This window comes from Hemicordylus capensis, chromosome 5 (assembly GCF_027244095.1).
Source record: "Hemicordylus capensis ecotype Gifberg chromosome 5, rHemCap1.1.pri, whole genome shotgun sequence".
Classification (NCBI taxonomy): Eukaryota; Metazoa; Chordata; class Lepidosauria; order Squamata; family Cordylidae; genus Hemicordylus; species Hemicordylus capensis.
In genome coordinates, this window is record NC_069661.1 from 66463319 (window position 1) to 66486574 (window position 23256).

At 41.6% G+C, this 23256-nt stretch overlaps 1 protein-coding gene across 2 annotated transcripts in view; it reads left to right on the forward strand.

Annotated features, from left to right (window-relative positions):
- Positions 1-23256, forward strand: part of LOC128328277 (uncharacterized) — an 89117-nt gene that overhangs the window by 21864 nt on the left and 43997 nt on the right. For both annotated transcript variants that reach the window (XM_053258111.1, XM_053258112.1), the window contains exons 8-12: positions 51-128; positions 7592-7788; positions 15688-15752; positions 16822-16928; positions 19630-19741. In XM_053258111.1, coding sequence (XP_053114086.1) covers positions 51-128; positions 7592-7788; positions 15688-15752; positions 16822-16928; positions 19630-19741 — 559 coding nt within the window. The remainder of the gene's footprint in view (positions 1-50; positions 129-7591; positions 7789-15687; positions 15753-16821; positions 16929-19629; positions 19742-23256) is intronic.

Below are 23256 nucleotides of genomic sequence, written 5' to 3' on the forward strand. Positions count from 1 at the left end.
TCCTTCTAAAATATATAGTACAACTTCAGAAGTTCCATTTTTGTTTTCAGTCTTTCAGGTCATTTAATTGAGTGTGGTGCTCAGTGTACAGGTGGAATATTCACTGACTGGCATACTGTACCAGACTGGTAGGTTGCATCTGTTTTAATAGCTGTTTAGAAGTGCTGTGTAAATGTCAAGCTTTTCATCAGTGACAGTTTAGGAGGTTTAACTGCTTTTACTGAACAGAAGAACAGCCCTGCTGGATTAGGCCCAAGGCCCATCTAGTCCAGCATCCTGTTTCACACAGTGGCCCACCAGATTCCTCTGGAAGCCACAGGCAGGAGTTGAGGGCATGCCCTCTCTCCTGCTGTTACTCCCCTGCAACTGGTATTTAGAGGCATCCTGCCTTTGAGGCTGGAGGTGGCCTTTAGCCCTCTGACTAGTAACTGATGATAGACCTCTCCTCCATGAAATTATCCAAACCCCTCTTAAAGCCATCCAGGTTGTTGGCTGTCACCACATCTTCTGTCAGAGAATTCCACAAGTTGATTATGTGTTGTGTGAAAAAGTACTTCCGTTTGTTGGTTCTAGATTTCCTGCCAATTTAATGGGATGACACCTGATTCTAGTGTTATGGGAGAGGGAGAAGAATTTCTCTCTATCCACTTTCTCCACACCATGCATGATTTTATAGACCTCTATCATGTCTCCCTGCAGTCATCTTTTTTCTACACAAAAAAGCCCCAGGTGTTGTAGCCTTGCCTCATAAGAAAGGTGCTCTAGGTCCCTGATCATCTTGGATGCTCTCTTCTGCACCTTTTCCAGTTCTACAATGTCCTTTTTTTGATGCGGTGACCAGAATTGTACACACTACTCCAGGTGTGGCCACACCATAGTTTTGTGTAAGGGCATTATAATGTTAGCAGTTTTATTTTCAGTCTCCTTCCTAATGATCCCTAGCATGGAATTGGCCTTTTTCACAGCTGCTGCACATTGAGTCGACACTTTCAACGAGCTGTCCACCACCACCCCAAGATTCCTCTCCTGGACAGTCACTGACAGCTGAGATCCTATCAGCATATACTTGAAGTTAGGGTTTTTCATCTCAATGTGCCTCACTTTACACTTGCCAACACTGAACCGCATTTGCCATTTTGTCGCCCACTCACCCGGTTTGGAGAGATCCTCTTGGAGATCCTCACAATCTGTTTTGGATTTCACTACCCGAAAGAGTTTGGTATCATCTGCAAATTTGGCCACATCGCTGCTTACCCCTGCTTCTAGATCATTTATGAATAAATTAAAAAGCACCAGTCCTAGGAGAGATTCCTGGGTAGGGATGTGCAAAAAAATTTCGGGCACAGATTGATCTGTGCCCGAAACGAGCAATTTCGGGTGATTCGGGGCCGAACCGAATCACCCCCGATGCCCCCCGATATTTTTCGGGGCCGAGCCGAATCACCTGAATTTCGGGGCCGAAAAATTCGGGTGATTCGCCTCATGACCGATTTTTGGGGAATTTTTGAAGTTTTAGTGACTTTGGGGCAGTTTGAGGGCATAGCATGGGATCTGGGCAAAAAGAGTGGTGTGGGGTGGTAGTGCCTAATGGGTTCAGGCTACCACCCCAATTTCAGGGGGATTGGGCAAAGGGCTGATTTTTGGGGAATTTCTGAAGTTTTCATGTCTTTGGGGCAGATTGGGGCAGAAAGTGGGGTCCGGGGCAGAAGAGTGGGGTGGGGTGGTAGTGCCCAATGGGTGGAGGCTACCACCCATCCCCAATTTCAGAGTGATTGGGCAGATTGCTGAATTTTGGTGAATTTCTGAGGTTTTTCTTCATAAGGTGCAGTGTGCTAGATTGATCCATTCATCATATTCTTAGTAAATGAGAGTGTGAAAAAGTGAAAGTGGGGTCATGAGAGTTGTTTAATTGAAAAAAATCTCATTTGCTATCATAGAATGAGAATTCACACCACAGAAAATAAGGGAATAACATCCCTTCTGAAAAACTTCTGAGGGGACGGGTGAAATTGGGGACGGGTGGTAGCCTCCACCCATTAGGCACTATCTACCAGCCCACCACACTCTTTTGGGGCAGATCCACTTTCTGCCCCCAAACTGCCCCAAAGACACAAAAACTTCAAAAATTCCCAAAAAATCAGCCCTCGGCCCAATCCCCCTGAAATTGGGGTGGTAGCCTCCACCCATTAGGCAATACCACCCCACCCCACTATTCTGCCCCAGGCCCCACTTTCTGCCCCAAACTGCCCCAAAGACATGAAAACTTCAGAAATTTCCCCAAAATCAGCCCTTTGCCCAATCCCCTTGAAATTGGGGTGGTAGCCTGCACCCATTAGGCACTACCACCCAACCCTACTCTTTTTGCCCAGATCCCATCCTATGCCCCGAACTGCCCCAAAGTCACTAAAACTTCAAAAATTCCCCAAAAATCAGCCCTTTGCCCAATCCCCCTGAAATTGGGGTGGTAGCTTCCACCCATTGGGCACTACCACCCCACCCCAATATTTTTCCCCTGGGCCCCTTTCCCCCAAATCGATTCAGATTCGGATTAAATCCGAATCCGAACCGAATCAAGGGTGATTCGGGTGGCCCATATTCGGGCACAAAACAGAACAGAGGTGATTCGGTTTGGGTCCCGAACCGAATCACCAAAAATCCGAATTGCACACCCCTATTCCTGGGGGACCCCACTTCTTACTTCCCTCTATTGTGAAAACTCTCTGTTTATACCTACCCTCTGTTTCCTGTCTTTCAACCAGTTAGCAATCCATACATGTACTTGTCCCCTTATCCCATGACCGCTAAGTTTCCTCAGGAGTCTTTGATGAGGAACTCTGTCAAAAGCTTTCTGAAAGTCCAGGTATACTATATCAGCTGGATCACCTTGATCCACACACTTGTTGACACTCTCAAAGAACTCCAAAAGGTTTGTGAGGCAAGATTTACCTTTGCAGAAGCCATGCTGGTTCATTCCCAGCAGGGCCTGTTCTTCTATGTGCTTTACAATTTTATCCTTGAGGATGCTTTCCATCAATTTGCTTAGAATGGACGTTAGGCTAACCGGCGTGTGATTTCCCAGATTGCTTTCCATCATTTCCCCGTCCCCGTCCCCGCCCCCAAGTCTGTAAGGACAAACCATTATATATCCCTTTTTATAACCCCATCATGCAGATAGCCTTGCATATCTGGGGAATTTGCCCAGGCAAGGCGTAGTGGCCTATTCATGGAGTATTTTTAAAAATAAAAACCAAAGTGTGTATGGGGCTTATCCAATACCCTCATTCCCTCTTAAAATAACTAGTAGAGTGTGCATACATGCATTCTTTAAGCCACCAGTTTCTCTTGGAAACAAAGGCTAATGCATGTGAGCTATTGGCTTTCCTTAGGAACATGTTTATTAGGATACAGTGCTCCCCTTTGCTGTAGAATAAGAAGGCATATGGAGCTACTGAGGCTGACGCAAGGTAACTTCACACTCTCTGAGGTGGAGAAACCACAACAGGTGGTCATGGTAGTGACTCCTGGATTTGCTATTCATCTCCACTGAGCTGGCTGAGAAGATTTGCTTCCATAGCTGCTGTGAGACTGTACACACTTGGATTTCATATGGGTGGTAGACTGCAGTGACCATGGGTTCACCTGACCTCATAGAACTAGTGGGCCAGTGGAATTGCTGCTGCAAGACTGCTGTACCCTAGAACAGCACAGTAGTCATCACTACTTCCTTTTGTCACTTAGCTCTGTAGAGCCAGCTTGCAGATGGATTTGTTGCTGCTATGAAGTTTCTGAGCTATGCTGTCTACTGTGGTGTCCACTATTGAACTTTCTGCCATTTGACTGGTGATATTTGGGAAAATACTTTTTGGGAGAAGCAAATGGAGGATTTCTTCTTTCTTCTCCAGTTCCACCCCATCTTCCTCCATATATTATCTTGGGGCTGGATGGTCTTCAAGGGCAGCTTCATACAGAGCACACTGCAGTAGCCCAAATGTGAAGTTACAAACAAACGAATGACAGCAGCCAGTTCATCTTTCCTTAGGCAAGGGTGGAGCTGGGTACCAGCTGAAGATGGTGAAAGGTAGTTCAATTCAAACTGGTCTGAGCAACTTCATCTGAAAGTTATCATAATGGCCAGCCAAGATTTCTCCAGGTCTCACTTCGACCCAGACTAAAAGTTCTTGACAGTCCAGAAAAGCTCCACTGGATAACACTGTTCAAATGCAGTGGTGATGGATGAATATATAGGAGTTGGGCTCTGGCTCATGCTCAGTCTTTTAATTTGTTCTGGCTCATGCTCAGTCAGCTGTTATATGTGTTTCACTGCTTCAGTCATCATCCCTGTTATTCTGTTGTCCAGAACTCCCTGATATACTAGGAAGAATGATTGCTGTAGCCTATGGAAAAAGTTGTCTAGGAGTAATTGCATCAATTGCCTGGGTCAATTCTCTGTTCCAGAGCTCCAGTAGGGCTTCATCAGGGAGGCAGTAGCTTCTAAAACATCTCCAAAGACATTTTGGAGTAGGTTCCATCAGCCGCAGGAAGTGGACTATCCTAACAGGTCCCTCAAACTTTCAGAAAATGGAAGACAAATTTCCCCATACTTTATTTTTTTGTAAAAAAAAAAATTCATTTCTAAAATTTCTACTTGGCTGCTTGAAAAACTTAAGAGATCCAGTGAGGAGGAATTAATATGGAGAGGAGGTTTTTAACGGAATAAATAGGTCAAATAATATGCCAAATAAGTGCACAGTCTATTAATGACATAAGAAAAATTTGTATAATATTTTTTTAGAAAACAATTAATGCAAATTTTTATGGAAATAAGGTGAAAATTAGCATAGGAAATATTCAGGGGGGGGAATCAGTCCAGTGTTTTTGGAAAACACATATCTCTGGCACTGAGATCCCAACCCTGGGATCTGTGAGCACTGTACGATATTCCCCTTAGGTGATGGGGCCGCTCTGGGAAGAGCATCTGCACGCTTGCATGCAGAAGGTTCCAAGTTCCCTCCACGATAGGGCTGGGAGAGACTTCTTCCTGTAACCTTTGAGAAGCCACTGCCAATCTGTGTAGACAATACTGAGCTAGATGGACCAGCGGTCTGACTGGCAGTGCTAGATGGCAGCTTCCTATGTTCCTAACCTTGTTCGCATGACTTGTACATGTTAAGGAAGCTAACACATTGCCCATCAACATGCCGCCTTCCTGATATCACTGTGACCTGTATCCAAGCAACCATCCATTGTGCTTAGGCCCAGCTCCAGCTAAAGACCTTTCCTCTTAGCCACACTGTGTATTGCATTTCAGTTTTTATGTGTATTGAACTGTGATTGCTGTGAGCTGCTTTGGGAGCCAATTTTTAATTGGCAAGATGCATAACAACATGATAAAACTTGTATATGAAAACTTGGACTAATTATTTAGATGGAGAGAAGGGTCACAAAGAATCAACTGAGAAAAATTTCAGATACAGTAGTTTCATAGTGATTTGTATTATCTCTATATAGGATTAAATTAAAAATTGAGGAGAAACATGTCTTATTCAGATTTTTCAATTGTATGTGAAATTTGAATTTAATCAGTATAATTAAGTTTTTCACATTGCTTTACTAGTTGAATATCTTCCTGAAACAGTTTTTGTCAGGAAACAAAAAATGAAATGTAATCATTTCTTTAATTTAAAAAAGTCTAGTTTAGTTTATTACTATCAACGATCAGCAAATGCAATTTAAAACTTTACAGAAAAGTACGGATAAAAAGAATACATAAAATAACAATGGTAATAATCAGAAGAACAAAAAATCTCATTTACATATAAAAATAGCTTATTCAACATCCTAACCTTAATCCTTAAAAAATAACTTCTTCTAAATTACCTTTTCACAAATTTATATAAAGTCCATCAATCTCTTCAGAATTTGATATACCTTTGTACCGTGATTTGTCTCATAGTAAACTAGCTATCCATTGTCTTCAACATGCCCTAGATTGCTGCCATTTAGCTCGAGATCTAGAATACAGATTCTTTGTGCTGGGAGAGAAGTTGTATTAGAGGACTATTTTGTGGTGCAAGATTTGCATTTCAGTGGCCTAGAACCACTGAGTATTGAGTGTTTTGTTTTTAGGTGCAGTCGTATTGCCCAACAGAGTCGTGGCCAAAGTAACTGAATTTGCTCAATTATGTCATCTCCAGGGAAACTTGTGCTGTTAAGGTGTGTGTGTGTGTGTTTTAATGGATTCTTTACCAGAAGTTAAAGCTGAAGAATGCTGTTAGGTCCTGGGAGAGTGCAACAAGGAGATGTTCTGTTTGATCACCCTGAAAATTAATGTCTTTTGAGGAAAATGCCTTGTGTCAATTGGCAGTTCTTTGTGCCAGTAGCGCTCCATTTCTTTTTAGGACTCAAAAATAACTGCCTTAATTTGTGTGACTATGATCTGTTTGCAACATAAGCATTTCAGCTCTTCAATACTGATACATTTTCATAGTTGGTGAGTTGCTGGCACAGCTGTCAGTATGTGTTTGGCCAGTGCAGTAAGGTATAGGATACAGCCATTATTTATCTCTGTCCTAGTTCATAGATTTACCTATTAATGAGGCATTGAGTAGTAAAGATTATTCTAGCAGGTGGAGTGGATGCCAGTTCTCAAAGCAGCTACAGATAGTGTGCCTTAGGATTCAACTTTCAATACTGCTCTCCATTTGTAGATCAGGCAACCTCTTCAAGAGTATTATTACCTCTTAATATTTGCTGCTTAAAAACAAACAAACAGCAGAAACTGATCTCTAAAGTTTTCTTCTTTTTCATCTTAGACGTTTGCAGCCGTTTTCAGTAGTGTAACTACTCACTATTTTATCATGCCTCTTTCAGCTTCTCTGTGGTGTATTTGCTATGTCCTTTTCCTATTTCTACTCATGGAGTGATAATACAGGTAGACTTTGCTATTCGCGGGGCTTCCGTTCTTGCCTATAGGCGCAAATATGGAAACCAGGAATAACAAAACCTTGAGTCAATGTGAATTGTGGGGTTAGGTTTCTTGAGCTTAAAAAGGCTCCAAAAAAGCAGAAATCATTGCACCTTGCTCTCCAGGTCTCCAGCTCTTCAGAAAGCCCCCCCCCATCCCTCCAGATTTCTTTTTCAAAAATTCTTGGAGAAGAATCCCTCGCCTTTAAAAAGAGCCACAAAATGGTACTGTGCTGCAAAGTGGTGGCAGGACATGTCATCATGTCAGGAAATGACATTTCCGACCACCCAGGAACCGCAGATTTTGCCTATTTTTAAAACCACAGATAAAGAAACTGGGTCCCCGTGACTCGGCCACGGATAAATGAAACCGCGGATGCCTAGACCACGAATAATGGGAGCCACTTGAATAACAAGGGCCACCGGTGATTTTGGCCATTTGATACTTCTTAAGAGCTTAGTAAACTTTTTCTTTTTTATATAATCTTTAAAACAATTGGAATATGTTTTAGCAGTTAATAATATATTTTTGTCATGCTGTAAATATTACCATACACTGGTAGTTATGCATATACATATTTACATATTTTCTAAATTAGCAAGATGTTCAATATTTTCAACCTTTCAGGCATAACATCGGTTTTCCCATAGCAGAATGTTCTTCTGATGGAAGTTTTATCGTAACCAAACCACCCAACACAGGGGGCCTGTTGTCTTTTGGCACAGTGGCGGAACAGTTGATATATGAAATTGGTAACCCTAAGGAATATCTCCTGCCAGATGTCACATGTGATTTTTCTCAAGTTTCCATTACTGAAATTCCAGGTCAGTGTCTGCTTATGATGGATGATTCCTACTTAATTTAAGAAAGTAACTGTTCTGTTTTCAACACAGCTTTATTACTGTTTGTTCTTTCAAAGTGTGCTTTTTAAGGGAGACCCTCCACTCTTGACCTGGCAATCACAGTATTCATTCGTTTCTTGATTAAACTCAGGGGGGATTAATTCTGCCACTTGGAAGCAGAAGTGGCTATGAAGAGTGTTGATTGACTGGGCCCCTGTGTTGGTTGCTGTGAATTTCAAGGAGAGACCCAGGAGAGCTTCTTTGGGGTCCTTCATTGTGAACAAAAGGTTCAGACTTAAAAAAACTTTCTTGTATCCATCCAGTATCTTTAATGTTTTGCTGTTAGAAGTTTGTCCTGAAGTTTGTTAGAAGTTTGCTGTAGAGAGTGTGGGAGGTGGAGTCAGAAAGGAAAGGAGAAGGAAAGGACAAGGATAAAATGGAGTTGTTTCTGAATAAACTCATAATTAAATCTAGATACGATTACTTTGTGTTGGTGAGGGAAGCAGCTATAAAACAGACTTAATCAGCTCTAGCCAAGCTGTGGAGCACTGGAGAGGTAAACATGAAAGGTGTAGCAATACCAGCTTCCAGCATTCATCAGAGCAGAATGGAAAAGGAAAATAGTAGCAACTGTGCATGGGTATGAATCAATTTTTTTTATTTTTGTGTGTGCCTGAATCGAATCACCTCTGATTTGTTTTGTGTCTGAATCTGTCCCCCCGAATCACCCCAAATTTTATTTGGATTCGATTTGGATTAAGATAGATTCAGACCACTTATAAAGGCCCTAGGGGCACCATGGGTAGGCCCATGGGCCTACCCACCCAAATTTCAAAGCAGAGGGGCACTTGGTTGATTTTTAATGATTATTTTTTAATAGTTTTTTCTGATTTTGTATATTTCCGCCATAGGAAATAATGGGGATTCAAAGTCACCCTATCCTAAACCTAACATGGATCCTCAGCTTCCATTTAAAAATAAAAAGCTAAGCAATAGTCTTTGTAAAAGTGGAGTTATGGAGCAAAATGTGTGTTCACTATTTTTCAAGTGTTTGGATTCTTTGGTGTATAATAACCTTTCCTCTTAATGAATAATGAATCCGTATGAGGATTCATTGCACATCTTCATTTCTTCTGTTCATTTTGACTGTCATTGGACAGTGTCAACTGTCAACTGCCATGTGCAAACTACACCCCCCACCCCCACCTACAAGGCAGTGGGGTACTCAGTTTATTTTTTAGGAATATTGAAATGTTAGATTCTTTGGTGTCTTATAACTTTTCCTCATAATTAATCCCTATGAGGATTCATTATACGCCTTCATTTCTTCTGTTCATTTTGACTGTCATGGGACAGTGCCAACTGTCAATTGCCATGTGTCAACTACATCCCACCCCCGCACACACACTGGGGTACTCAGTTTATTTTCTAGGAATTTTTGGATTCTTTGGTGTCTTTATTACACACCTTCAATTCTTCCTTTCATGTTTACCCCACTGCTTGGAATTCATTATGAAGAATGGTTAAAGTTATTATACACCAAAGAATCAAAATACTTGAAAAATAGTGACCACAGATTTTGCTCCATAACTCCACTTCTAGAGCTAGAGCTCAGGTGTGCTTTTTGGGGGGTTCGTTTTTTTTAAAAAAAGAAAGTTGGGAATCTGGGGAAATTAATAGGAGGAATCCGAATCTCGAATCTATTTAAATCAAATCTGGAGCGAATTGATTTGGACCCGAATCTAGCCAATGGACCACAGGGGTGATTTTTTCTGTCTCCAAATTGCCTGAATCAGCATGGGTATAAATCGATTTGTACCCAAATTGATTCACACATTCCTAGTAGCAACTAGGGGTGTGCAATTTGGGTTTTCGGTTATTCGGTTCGGGACCCGAACTGAATCACCCCCGTTCTGTTCTGTGCCCGAATCTGGGCTACCCGAATCACCCCTGATTCGGTTTGGATTAGGATTAAATCCGAATCTGAATCGATTCAGGTAAGAAAAACGGGTCCCAGGGGCAAAATAGTGGGGTGGGGTGGTAGTGCCCAATGGTTGGAGGCTACCACCCAAATTTCAAGGGAATTGGGCAAAGGGCTGATTTTGGGGGAATTTTTGAAGTTTTAGTGTCTTTGGGGCAGATCGGGGGCATAGCGTGGGATCTGGGCAAAAAGAGTGGGGTGGGGTGGTAGTGCCTAATGGGTGGAGGCTACCACCCCAATTTCAGAGTGATTGGGCAGAGGGCTGATTTTTGGGGAATTGTTAAAGTTTACGCGTCTTTAAGGTTTTTCCCCATAGAGAAGCATTGAGGTGTCAGCAAATGTCAGCATTGACGTGTCAGCAAATTAGAGTGGATTCATGGTGTTTCATTGAAAATCTCATTAGCTATCATAGAATCCACACTCTGAATACCTCTGAAACAACAGAACCCTGTACCCCATGGGTTAGAAACCCATGGGGGTGGTTGGCACCCTATGTGCACTACACTACCACTCGCTCTGGGCCACCCCAGCACCCCCCAAGTGCAGTTATGGGGCTGCTGAAAGCTCCATGTATACCCTATGAGGAAAAACCTTAAAGACGCGTAAACTTTAACAATTCCCCCAAAATCAGCCCTCTGCCCAAATCCTTTGAAAAAATTCAGGTAGCTTCCTTGACCCTACCTGGCACTACCACCAACCCCACACTGCTCTAGGGCACCCCTTTGCCCCCCGCGTGAAGCTATACATTTGCTGACACCTCAATGCTTCTCTATGGGGAAAAACCTTAAAGACGCGTAAACTTCAACAATTCCCTCAAAATCAGCCCTCTGCCCAATCACTCTGAAATTGGGGTGGTAGCCTCCACCCATTAGGAACTACCACCCCACCCCACTCTTTTTGCCCAGATCCCACGCTTTGCCCCCGAACTGCCCCAAAGACTTGAAAACTTCAAAAATTCCCCAAAAATCAGCCCTTTGCCCAATTCCCCTGAAATTTGGCTGGTAGCCTCCATCCGTTAGGCACTACCACCCCACCCCACTATTTTGCCCCTGGGACCCGAAATTCGAGCTGACATCACATCAGACCTTTTTGCATTCAAATCAATGGAGGCAAAAAGGCGGGAAATTCAAAGAGACGTCATCCTGAATCACCTGAATTTTTCGGGCACGAATCAGGGGTGATTCGGCTCAGCCCTGAAAAATATCGGGGGACATCGGGGGTGATTCGGTTCGGACCCGAATCACCCGAAATTGCTCGTTTTGGGCACAGATCGAACTGTGCCCAAAATTTTTTGCATATCCCTAGTAGCAACGTCTGCAGTGATCCCAGTGCTGGCTCAGGTGTATCTTAAAAAATAGGGTTTCATAAGGGAGCAAAGGGTTTCAAAAAGGCAGTAGGCCAGGACTAGGGAGTACCCCACAGTTGGCAGGGACAGTATTGCTTTAGTTATTGTGATGCAAGCCTCCGCATGTGCCACTGGAGCTATAGCCAGAGCATGGGGTTGGGTTCTTGACAACCTTACCTCCTATAATACTGTTTCTTCAATGTTTCATGTAATCTTTGTTATGTTGTGCTTATGAATGCAAAGTCCCTGACACTAATTGGCTGTAGTGGTGTGATGGCTCGGGTTGTTTAGTTACTTAGAGAACATAAAAGAGTTTGTACTCCAGATGCTGTCAAAAAGGAACATTTTGTCTGTTGGGGTAAGGTTAAACCCTCACATGGGATGGCCCAGGTCAGGGAAGAGGTCCTGGGAGAAAGGAACACTAAGGGACAGGGAGTCCAGAGGTAAAGAGATTGAAGGAAGCGTGTAGTAGAGGCAATGAATTTAGAAACAGGAAAGTTAGGGCAGGCAAAGAATGAGACTTGAGGAGGAGAAGAAACAGGCAACGGAGGCAAGAAGGAGTTAATCACATGAAGAAATGAAAACACAATGCTTAAGCTCAGAAGGGGCTCCAGAGAAAGAACTTCTAGGGAAACCTAATTAAGAGAGAGGGTGTTAAAAGAAGTGGGACAAGTAGGCAGGAACCTGGGGAAACATTGGGAGATGTAGAAATGTTGAAGAAAGGAAGAGCGAACGACAAAGTAAAAGTGGGACAAAACGATGTGTGAGGCCTAGAGGGAGGGAGGACTGTGCACTGTTGGTAGGCAAGGGGGTCGCTAGGTCTAAAACCTAGACAAGAGCATTTTGTAGTTGTGGCTTCCGCTTTTGCCATAGCATTGTGACCTGGCAACCAATGGTCAGTGCTGGGCAAAGGCTTTATTTGTCCAGGCCTTCTAGCATGTGAAGTCTGGCTAGCTTTAGCTGTTATTCTGTGAAGATTTTATTGGTCATGCTATGCTGGATTTTATTAGCCATTCTGTTCTGGATTTTATTGACTAGTTATGGCTGCTGCTTGTGCTATGATGTTTTATTGATTTTATGAATTTTTTTGTTATATTATTTTTATCTGACAATATACCACTCTGGGAACGTTTTGAAGATCTCTGCTTCCATGTGCCTACTTTTCACATGATGGTTGACATCTGGATCATGCTGTATGCATGCAGCCGAAGGAAGCACATGTGCAGTGGCCATGTTCCCAGTTCAGCAGGTGCTTGCAAATGGAGGTGGATTTTTGCTGATCTCCTCTTCCCTCATCACCACTTTGTACAGTTCACAAATATGCCCTTGAGGGTCATGTAGCCCAACTATTGGCCACAGAAGTTAAATAAGTTGTGGACATTTAAACTGTCACAGAAAGATGCAGAAAATCTTATAAATATCAAGCCAGTTCCTAACCAAGATGAGGTTACTGAGCACAGATTTAAGCAAGAAGGAAATTGCTGATATATTTATATTTGTAAAGCATTATATATCTCTTGAGCAACAGAACTGTTATAGTGGATACTTTTAACACAAGATAGATATTTTTCAATTAAATATAGATTATATGGAATGTATGGAAACTATAGTTAATGAAGTGGAGGCTCGAGCAATTAAAACACACAAACATAGCAATGTCAAGATCGTTTTATACTTGGATACTGAAAGATGCTTGCTTATCCTATGACAAAGAGCATAGTGCAGACTCACAAAGAAGAAGGTTTTTTTTAGAATCTTGGTCTGAAGGACAGTTGGTGGATAGGTAAACTAGTGAAAGACAAAACAAATGTAACATCACCTATATTATGTTTATAAAATATTGACAACAGTTTTGGCAGCAAAAATGAAATAAATTTATGTAAGAATGCCCCCCCGTCTGTTTTATTCTTTTTAATTTTAACTGAAAGTCATGTGACTAGTATAGTAATAGCATTGGTTATTAGAATCCAAGGTAATAATCTTCAGTGGAGTAAAACTATATTTTTTGGAATATAAGAAATATATAGGGTTATTCAAATGGTCTGATATGGCACCTTGCTGCCTGTAGACACTGGCCCATGTGTCCACAGCCAAAGGAGGGCGGAAGAAGGGTCACCCTCAGAGACATGTTTCTGGAAGCCAAAAGCACTTTTGCAGAGAGGAGCAAAAATCACCCCAGCCTGCAATTGCTTGTCTGCAGAGGAAGCCTTCTCCACAGCTACTCTGCAGCCTCCTTGCAAGGATATAGCCCTTCTTTCGCCCTCCTATGACTGAGGAACATGTGGACCACCATTCTTTAATAGTAAAAAGCATCCCTCACCTTCCAATGAACTTTTAGCTTGCAAATGGCCCAGTATGACTCACTTGAACTCCAAATGAACTTCTGCATGAACTTTCAGTTAGTTATTCTACTAGAAATATAACAGATGGGAAACAGGCAGATTTCTCAAATATCTTTAGATATAATTGTTGTGACACGTACTCCAGAAAAAGAACTGCAGGCTATCTGCTTTAATTGTTTACTTTGCTGAATATTTTGTATGGCAAGATTAGATAAACTAGTTGGTTGAACTTAGAGATACTCTTTTTGTCATTTCAGTGGTGAATAGCAAGCTTTCCTTATATTTTTGTGATTTTAAAGATAATTTTCTTCTGTGAAAGCTCTCTTGCTCTCTTGCATGATAATTATAATGCATCATAATTAAAGTTTATGAGTGTTACTATGTTTATTTAGATTTTCAAATCGCTTTATGCCCAAAGGCTGAAATCGGAAATTGGCATTAAAATAATACAAACACTTCAGTACAAAACATTTTAAAAGCACATTAAGTAACACTGAGTACTTAAATAAACAGTTCAAAACTATTCTAGTGTCTTTTTTTTAAAAAAAGTTTGAATATATTATTTCATATTGTGCTATGTGTTCTTCTATCATGATCTGTTAATGATCAGTTAGGTATGTAGAAACGAAGTGTGTATTGCTTTTCATGTACTAATCCCACAAAATTATATGATTCTGCTTCTCTGAAATCAGTGGGGAAGTTTTCCATTCAGCTGCGTACAGACATGCTTTGAAAAAAACCCCTCTTCCTATTCTGTAGGCTAGACTGAGAGTTCCAAAAGCTGTGGATAAATTACGGACTCTGCCTTCCTTTTTAAAATGTTTGGGATTTTTCTAGCTGCAAGCTACCTGCATTGTTCACTTGTTCTTGCAACAATCTGTTGTACACTTAGTCTTCTTCTCTTCAAATAGGACTGATGTGGAAATGGGAATGAAGGGAAAGTTGCATGTTCAACAGGAATGAATGGGAGATCTTCCTGTCCTAAGGGCTCTACCTGTAATGCATACATCTCTTGTGCCATTTTTCTTGTTTGTCAGATCTGGCCACCGTTATTTTTAACGCTTCTCTATCATGTGTGATAGGTGGTAAATAAGTAGGAGTCTGACATGGAGACCTAAGATATAATTGGCATACCAGCCACTTTGTCTCAAGAGATTTCCTGGCTGAGTTATTTTCAGAGACAGTACTGCTGTCACTCTTTGTTTGAAGGGAATGTGATATACAGGCAAACCTCTTTATCTGCAAGAATACGCAACTGACCTTGGCATAAGCATGGGGGAGGGGGCAGTGGAATGCGCATATCCATGGGTCGAGGGCCTGGTCCAGTTGGCACAGGTATGTGCAGCGGGTATGGCGATGGAGGCCACCGCAGCAGGGGATGGTGGCGGAGGCACCAATGGGACTTCTTCTTCCTCCCCACCTGACTCCCAAATGACTGTGTGAGCTGGTCTGCAGACCATTTCGGGCCTCTCTGTGTGCGCATCCGCAGAGGCCTGCAATTGGCTTCAGAATGGCCTGCGCAGTCATTTGGAGACAGAAGTAGCCCTTTGAGGACAGGGAACCTTCTTTCTTTCTTTCTTTCTTTCTTTCTTTCTTTCTTTCTTTCTTTCTTTCTCTTTCTTTCTTTCTTTCTTTCATTATATATCTCTATGTAAACCACTTTGAGAACTTTTGTTGAAAAGCAGTATATAAATATTTGTTGTTGTAGTAGTAGGAGTCCCAGCCGCCTCCTCCATCCCCTCCACTGCGGCTGCCTCCACCACTGTCCCCGCCACACAGTGGTGGTTTTAAAAGGTACATGGAGCCCCTGCCATCCTTGCCGCGACCAGGAACTTTACCCTCCAATCCCCATTGCCCCTATGTATACATATTCGCGGATTCCATATCCGTGGTTGCAGAGCAGATCACAACCCCCGCAAATATCAAGGTTTTCCAGTACATCCTGAGAATGGCTTAATAGGGATGGCTTGGGATCCCTTAGCTTCCATGTCAGTCATTGGTGTTAAAACATGGCTGCGGTCATGTTGATGTGGCAGTCTTTACTGGTACCTTGGAAAAGAATATTCTTCAATGCATTTAATAGAATGGATAGAATAATTCTCCAAAATATTTGCTTCAATTCTAATTAATGCATTGTTGAATATTCTTTCCAAGTCTAGGGCTACCGATTAAAACCCTAATAGAAATTCTAAACTTTTAAAATGTGTTTGTAGGTACTGAAGGTGGTGCAGTGAAAGTTCAAGGCGCTACAGGATTACCTCCTTCAACATTCTACAAGGTTCTTTATCATTGCTTTTATGATGATATAGTATATTACAACTTTGTGGGAAAGGCAGCATTGTTATTGGGTGCAACATATATTTTACCAAATCCAGTGAAAAAATGTGCAAACTGACTTTGCTTACGTCATTGAACTGAATTCCCTATCAGGACAAATTGTACAATTTTGTGTGTGTGCATAATATTAATTTATTTTCTCTATAGTAATTAAGTTTTTAAAGAGATCATACAGTTCTTTTCATCAGTGACTGTAGCTGATTACAATGACTATAATCATTTTATCATGATTACAAAGTTTGTAATCATGATAAAATGATTAAAATCAGGTAACTAAGTTGATCAGTGCTATTTACATATTTCAAATTGATACGCCCTTTTAATGTTACAAATACTGTATGACTATATAAACCAGAGCCTCCTACTAAACCTCTGGATTCTGCAGATACAAAATTGTAGAGTATTCTTCTGCATTTTTATTATTCTGGTTTTAAAATGTGCATTTAAAAAGAAGTTCTAAAAAATTTTGTTACTTGAAGCAAGAATAGTATGTATGTAATGCTTATAAGTTATAACATAATAGTGTGTATTGAAGCAAAAATAGTGTTAATCTCTAGATGTCAGTTTCAAAATTACTTTGGAATATTTTTCTTTGAGCACCGAGGGAAAGACTGTTCTCTAATGAGGACCAGCTGCTTTGCCAAATCTGATTGTGAAAAGAAAAGTAAACTTAACCAACTTCTACTAGCACATACATATTTTAGTCACTCTCTTTCTAATTTAAACATTACTAATGCTTAAAAACAATTGAGCTCCCCCACCCCCCCCCCAATTCAAAGAAGACATTTGGTTTGCACTATGGTCCAAAACAGAATATGAAATAACTTTTTCGGTAGCTTTGTTCTTCTGTGATACTCCTTGTTACTGCAGCGATAGCCCTTCAGATGTAAGCATAAACACCAGAAGGATGGAACTCACTTTTCATAGCTATGAAGTTGGTCCTTTGATTTATTCCCAATTAATATTTGGTAAACAATGGTAAATCCTTTGCATATATTCTGTTTTCCCAGGTAAATGCCACTTACCTCGATGGATTCCGAGCTACAGCTTGCTGCCCAATAGGAGGTCCAAAAGCAATAGAAAAAGGAAGAAGAATTGCTGAAAGTATTCTGGAAAGGTTGGCATAGAACAGCTGCTTTTCTAATTGAAAAAATTAATTCACAGTGGTGATTTATTGATACACCAGAATTCATATCACATGGTCAGCATCCTAAACTGGCAGTATAATATACAGGTGGACCTCATTATCTGCGTGGGTCCCTTTCCCTCAGATTACCGTGGGTAATGAAACCGTAGATAATGAGGCATTGAATCTATGGGATCGTGGGAGTTAGGTTCCTAGACTCTTAAGAAATGTGTTTAAAAAATTTTTTTAAAGGGCCAAATAAAATGCCCTACCATGCTCCATGAGTTTCCTGGCATCCAGCAGTGCACTCCAAAAGTGGATTTTTTTTCAAAAAAGAAATTTACAAAATGGCTCCTGCGGACAAAATGGCGGTTGGAAATGACCTCAGCGGTCATTTCCGGCCTTCTAGGAGCCACTGATATGTAGGTTTTAACCCTTTCAAATCTGTGGATAAGGGGGCCGTGTGTCTATTTGACACCTGCATATACACAAAACCATGAATAGTGGTTCTGAAAAATAAATAAATAGCAGTATAATGTATCTAAACTATAAAAACAATTACTTGGTTGGATCCAGCGAAGTGTGAGTAGAAGGATTTTGCCCAAAGGAATTTACTTGTCGCTGCTGCCTCCTCATAAACTTTTGAAAACTTCAAAAGGTTTCTAATTTCCTTCATATAAGGAGATTTAGCCACCTGCTTGATTTCTTTCCATTTTTCTTAACTGGGCTTTTCTTATGTTGAGGTCTAAGATTATTAAGGGTTTTGAAAAATTAGGGTCCTAACTAGAAGTGGTTTCTGGACTTATAGGCCGACATCCAAACAGTGCACATGTGCTTCTAACAAAAGCACCTATGCAGCGCTATCCTCTGCGCTTTCGAAGCATGACCTCTCATGTGCAAGAGCACAGTGGTTTTTGCTACTCTCCTCTTGCTTCAGAAGCACTCTTTGACCCATGGAAACACATCCCTAAAGGTTGCACAACCCTCAAGGATGTGTTTTCATGGGTCCAAGAGCACTTCCAGGGTGAGGGGAGAGCAACAAAAATCGCTACGCTCATGTGTAAGACTGCCCATTCTTTGGAAGCAGAGAGGCTAGCCCTGTGCACATGCTCTTGTTAGAACTACACATACATCATTAGTCAGGATGTCAGTAAATGATATGTCACATTTGAGTGTTGACTAGGACTGGGGAGACCCAAGTTCAAATTCCTGTTCAGCCATGAAAATCACTGGGTGACCCTAGGCTAGTCACTTATCTCTCAGCCCAACGTACCTCACAGAAGTGTTGTGGGGATAAACATAACCATTTACACCTCTCAGGGCTCCTTGGAGGAAGAGCAGAATATAAATTAAAAATAAATGAATAAACTGTACTCTCCAACCCAAGCTACATGTGACTGTGGCAGACTTGCAGATTTAAATATTATTTTTACTTAATATTTAAGTATTGCCTCATTCACATATGAAATGAAGGCAGGTTTCAGTCTGATAACCTTCCCAGCTGAGCTCACATCTGTTTTCAGAGTTCACATGAAGAAAAAGCCCCTGAAAGGATAGACTGTGAACTAGAGAAGTGCCTGAACCACAGTTTGAAGTGTGGTTCACACATTCTCTGGGAAATTCAAAAGAGAACTTTAATAAAACAGAAAGCAGGTGCTTACTTGCTCTCTGCAGCCACTTCCAGCTTCCTGCTGGGGTGGTGCTTATCCCCCAAAGCCCCACGCACTGTCAGTACACACATGCCATCCACACATGCTCGGGCACCATTTGTGTGGTCAGCATGGTGTTGCTGACCATGCAAATGGTGCCCACATATGCACAGACGCCATGTATTGCTGATGGCATGTAGAGCTCTTTGGCATGGGTGTCACCCCAGCTGGAATGGGCGGCGGAGAGCATGTAATCTAGGGATGTGCACGAAGTTTCTTCGGCACCGGCGGGGGTAGTCCTTTAAGGGCGGGGGAGGGTACACTCACCCCTCCTGCCACATATCCCCGGCCTGCACACCGTTAGTTTTAAGCCCCTCGGGGCGGCAGCGTTCCTCCCTGCCGCCCCATTTTTGTCATCGTCCGGAAGTGGCCAGAAGAAGTAACTGCGCGTGCGCCCATTGTGCACGCGCACCCACATGGCAGACGGGCGCGTGCACGCTCAAAACAGGTGCACGCGCGCTTGCTTCTTCCAGCCACTTCCGGCCGATGACGAAAACGGGGTGGCAGGGAGGAACGCTGGCGCCCCAAGGGGCTTAAAAGTAACGGAGCACCGGTGGGGGATATGCGGCGGGAGGGGTGAGTGCACCCTCCCCCACCCTTAAAGGACTACCCCCACTGGTGCCGAAGCACAGAAATGGCCCCCGGAGCCGAAACGTTTCGGATACCTCCATAATGGCCTCCGAAACGTTTGAGGCACAAGCCTAATGTAATCACCTGCTTTCTTTTTTATTAAAGTTCCCTTTTGAATTTCCCTGAAAGTTTTCGAACAGCACTTTGAACCATGGTTTGGGCACATCCCTACTGCAAACCTCAGCTCTGCTGCTGTCACATGTAGTCTGGGTCAGACTAGACCTGTGATCTAGTCTCAGTTATTTCAAATATTCTGGTATACTTCAAATAATACCAATTACCTATGGTCTAGTCTCAGTTACTTCAAATATTCCTTTAGCAACAATGCGTTGATTATATTTGACTTTTTTCAGAACTCGCATGATGTTCAGTCAGCTGGGATATGAGGACTACAGTGCAATTAACATACAGATTTTAGGTTCTGAGGAAACATATGGACCACATGCCAGAAAGAATATAGATGATGTAAGTATGAAATAGAGGGTTTTCATTTTAGTCAACAGTGTGAAAATGTCTTCTTTTTCATTTGCCTATTTCCATCATCTCTTCATTCTTCCATCATCTTTCTATCATCTTCTTCCCTCCCTGAAGGAAGGGAAAATGAAAATGAGTATACAAGTGAAAAGAGAATTCTTCCTTCTGTGTGTGTACTCTGTTATCAGCATACTGATAACACTCTGCACCAAATTCTCTGGTGATCTCTCCCAGTGATTTTATGTAGATGTTACAAAGCATTGGAGACAGTATGGAGCTTTGCGGGACTCCATACCTCCATAGCTCTTGTTTTGAAGAGCAACAATCTCAAAACAACATCATCTGGAACATACTTGAGAGGGAGGAGTAGAACCACTGCAAAGCCATGCCTCCCACTCCCAACCCCATTCAGGTGCCCTAGAAGGATACCATAATTGATGGTATTGAAAGCCACCAAGAGATCCAAAAAGATAAACAGAGGATCAACAATCGCACTCCCTCTGTCAATTTCTAATTGGAGATCATCCAAAAGATCATCCAACTGCTTTCGGGCAGGCTATGGAGTTGAGATGGCGTTGATCGGCACCAAGGCCATCTCAACTCCATAGCCTCCCCGAAAGCCAGTTTGAAATGGGTCCAGATAATCCGCTTCCTCCAAGACAGCCTGGAGTTGAGATACCACCGCCCTCTTGATCACCTTGCCCAACTGGGAAGTTGGAGACAGGCCTATAATTGTCCATTTCTGAGGGATCCAATGCAGGCTTTCCAATGCAAGAGTGGTCTAATAATTGCCTCCTTGAGACAAAGAGGCATCCTGCCCTCCCTCAGAGAAGCGTTAATGATCTTAACAAGGCCCTCTCCAATAAACTTGCATCTAGATAATATACGTAAGCCATGTTGGGCAAGGGTCGAGAGAACAGGTGGTGAGGCACAGTGTCCCAAGTATCTTGTCCACATCCTTGGGAGTCACAAACTCAAATTGATCTAGTTTAGCCACACAAGAGAAGCTGCTGGACACCTCTACAATAGACTCTGCAGTAAGTCTAGTTCAGCTCGAATACAAGAGATTTTATCTGTGAAAAACTCATTAAAACCATCACAATGGGTAACTGATGGATCCAAATACTCATTCAGGGGAGTGGGGGCATGTACTAGCCCTCTCACAGCCTTATACATCTCTGCTGGATGTGAGCTTGCAGAAGCAATGTGGGCAGAAAAGAACTGTTTCTTTGCTGCACGCATTGCCAGAGCATAGATCTTCAAATGTGCTTGCTCTGTGTTGCAATCTGTCGGATTTGAGAGAAGCCTTCCTTCACTTGCACTCTACCTTGCACTTCAGTCCCTGTAGCTTTTCCTTATATCATTGTTCCTATATTACAGCATGCTTTGGGGGCACTGGGTTTTTATTAGTTCTGTAGATAAAAGTGGATCATATCAAACATGATTTAAAACTGAAAAATATACATTATAAAATCATAGTTGGCATCTGAAAAGTTAGTAGGAGCTTCCCAATTTATTTCATCTTAAAATAATTCATCTCTAATTCAGCAGTGAATTTCTGTGGCATAGATGGGGACTTAAATGTAAAGGATTGAGACTCTCAGAACACCTGATTTGCATTAGCCAAGACACTTATAATACTCTGATCCTAAACCAGTTTACTTGTAGATAAGCCTTACTGATTTCAGTATGACTTCTTTCAAGTAAGTTTGCATATGAATGCAGTCGAAGAACTAACTGTACCTATGACTCCAGTAGAAGCTGTTTTCAGTATTTTAATCTGTACATGTACATTTTGGAAATCATGTACATGTATTTGATATTTAAATCTTCTTTATTGTTTTTTAGAAATATAATACAATATGCATATAACAAAATGCATAGCTTGGTTTGCTCTTTCTGTTTTTAAAAATATAATGTTCTCATGATCAAAATGCTTTCTGTACAGAATGTGACTTAATCTATGCCATTTGAGAGTTAACATTGTGACCCTGATACTGATAAAGGCCAGGCATTCAAAAGTTTACATTAGGGAAAAGATCGAAACTTTGACTATTTTTAAAAGAAAGATAAATTGCAAGTTTAAAATGTTGAGTGTTGGTCATAAATTTTTAATGCTCAACATTCTAAGAGTCAGTGACTATATATGATGACCAAAATATTGTGCAGTGAAACACAAGTGGTTCTGAACCGACCACTCATGCCACTATGAGCACTTAAAAAAAACTCTCTCAGTCTTCCGCAAGAACGCTCTTGCACAGATACTTATGCTGGCATGATAGCACTTCTGCAATGCTACTTAGGTTATTTCCTATGTAAGTAGTGCCATGGAACTGCGATCATCCCAGTTTAAGTATCTGACAAAAGCACACCGTTGTGCAAGACTGACATCCTGACCCACCCCCACTTTTTAGGTGTTTGCAGTGGCATAGGCAGTTCGGAAAACACCTGCATTTCACTGAGCAACATGTTGGCTGCTATTTGTATCATCTGAAAATCTAAGACTAATATCAGTTGCCATGCATGCACAGAACTGTAATAAGTTATGTTTCTAGAGGTACTTCAAAAATATATTGTATACCTAATGTATAATAGGAATGGTGCCCTGTGATTTCTGATTCACATGTTACTCTTTTTCTAACTTTTGCATTTTTTGTGTTTCACATTTTTCTTACAATTATTATTATTATTTCTTGTTTACACAGTCAGACAGGTATTATTGACTGGTTTGTTTTAGCCAGACATCGAGTCCTTCCCAAGGACCTGGGATGCCAGAATTTTATTGTCAATGGTTATAGATATCGTCGCAGAATATAGGCTGTTCCCAGTAAAGCTGCTTTTTGTAATTGGCTGATGGTGATTTCTGTGGCCCCTATGGTGTTGAGGTGCTCTTCAAGGTCTTTTGGAACTGCACCCAGGGCGCCAATTACCACTGGGATTATTTTGGTCTTTTTCTGCCATAGCCTTTCAATTTCAATTTGTAGATCTTTGTATTTGGTGATTTTTTCTATTTCTTTTTCTTCTATTCTGCTATCCCCTGGTATTGCTATGTCGATTATTTTGACTTGTTTCTTCTCAACTACAGTGATATCTGGTGTATTGTGTGGCAGATGTTTGTCTGTTTGTAGTCGGAAGTCCCATAATATTTTTACATCTTCATTTTCTTCAACTTTTTCAATTTTATGGTCCCACCAATTCTTGGCTGCAGGCAGCTTGTATTTTTTGCAGATGTTCCAGTGTATCATCCCTGCTACCTTGTCATGCCTTTGTTTGTAGTCAGTCTGTGCGATCTTCTTACAACAGCTGATCAAGTGGTCCACTGTTTCATCTGCTTCTTTACAAAGGCGGCATTTGCTGTTTGTTGTGGATTTTTCTACTTTTGCTCTTATTGCATTTGTTCTTAGTGCCTGTTCTTGTGCAGCCAGAATTAAACCCTCTGTTTCTTTCTTCAAGTTGCCATTCTTAAGCCATTGCCAGGTCTTGGTGATGTCTGATTTTCCACTTAT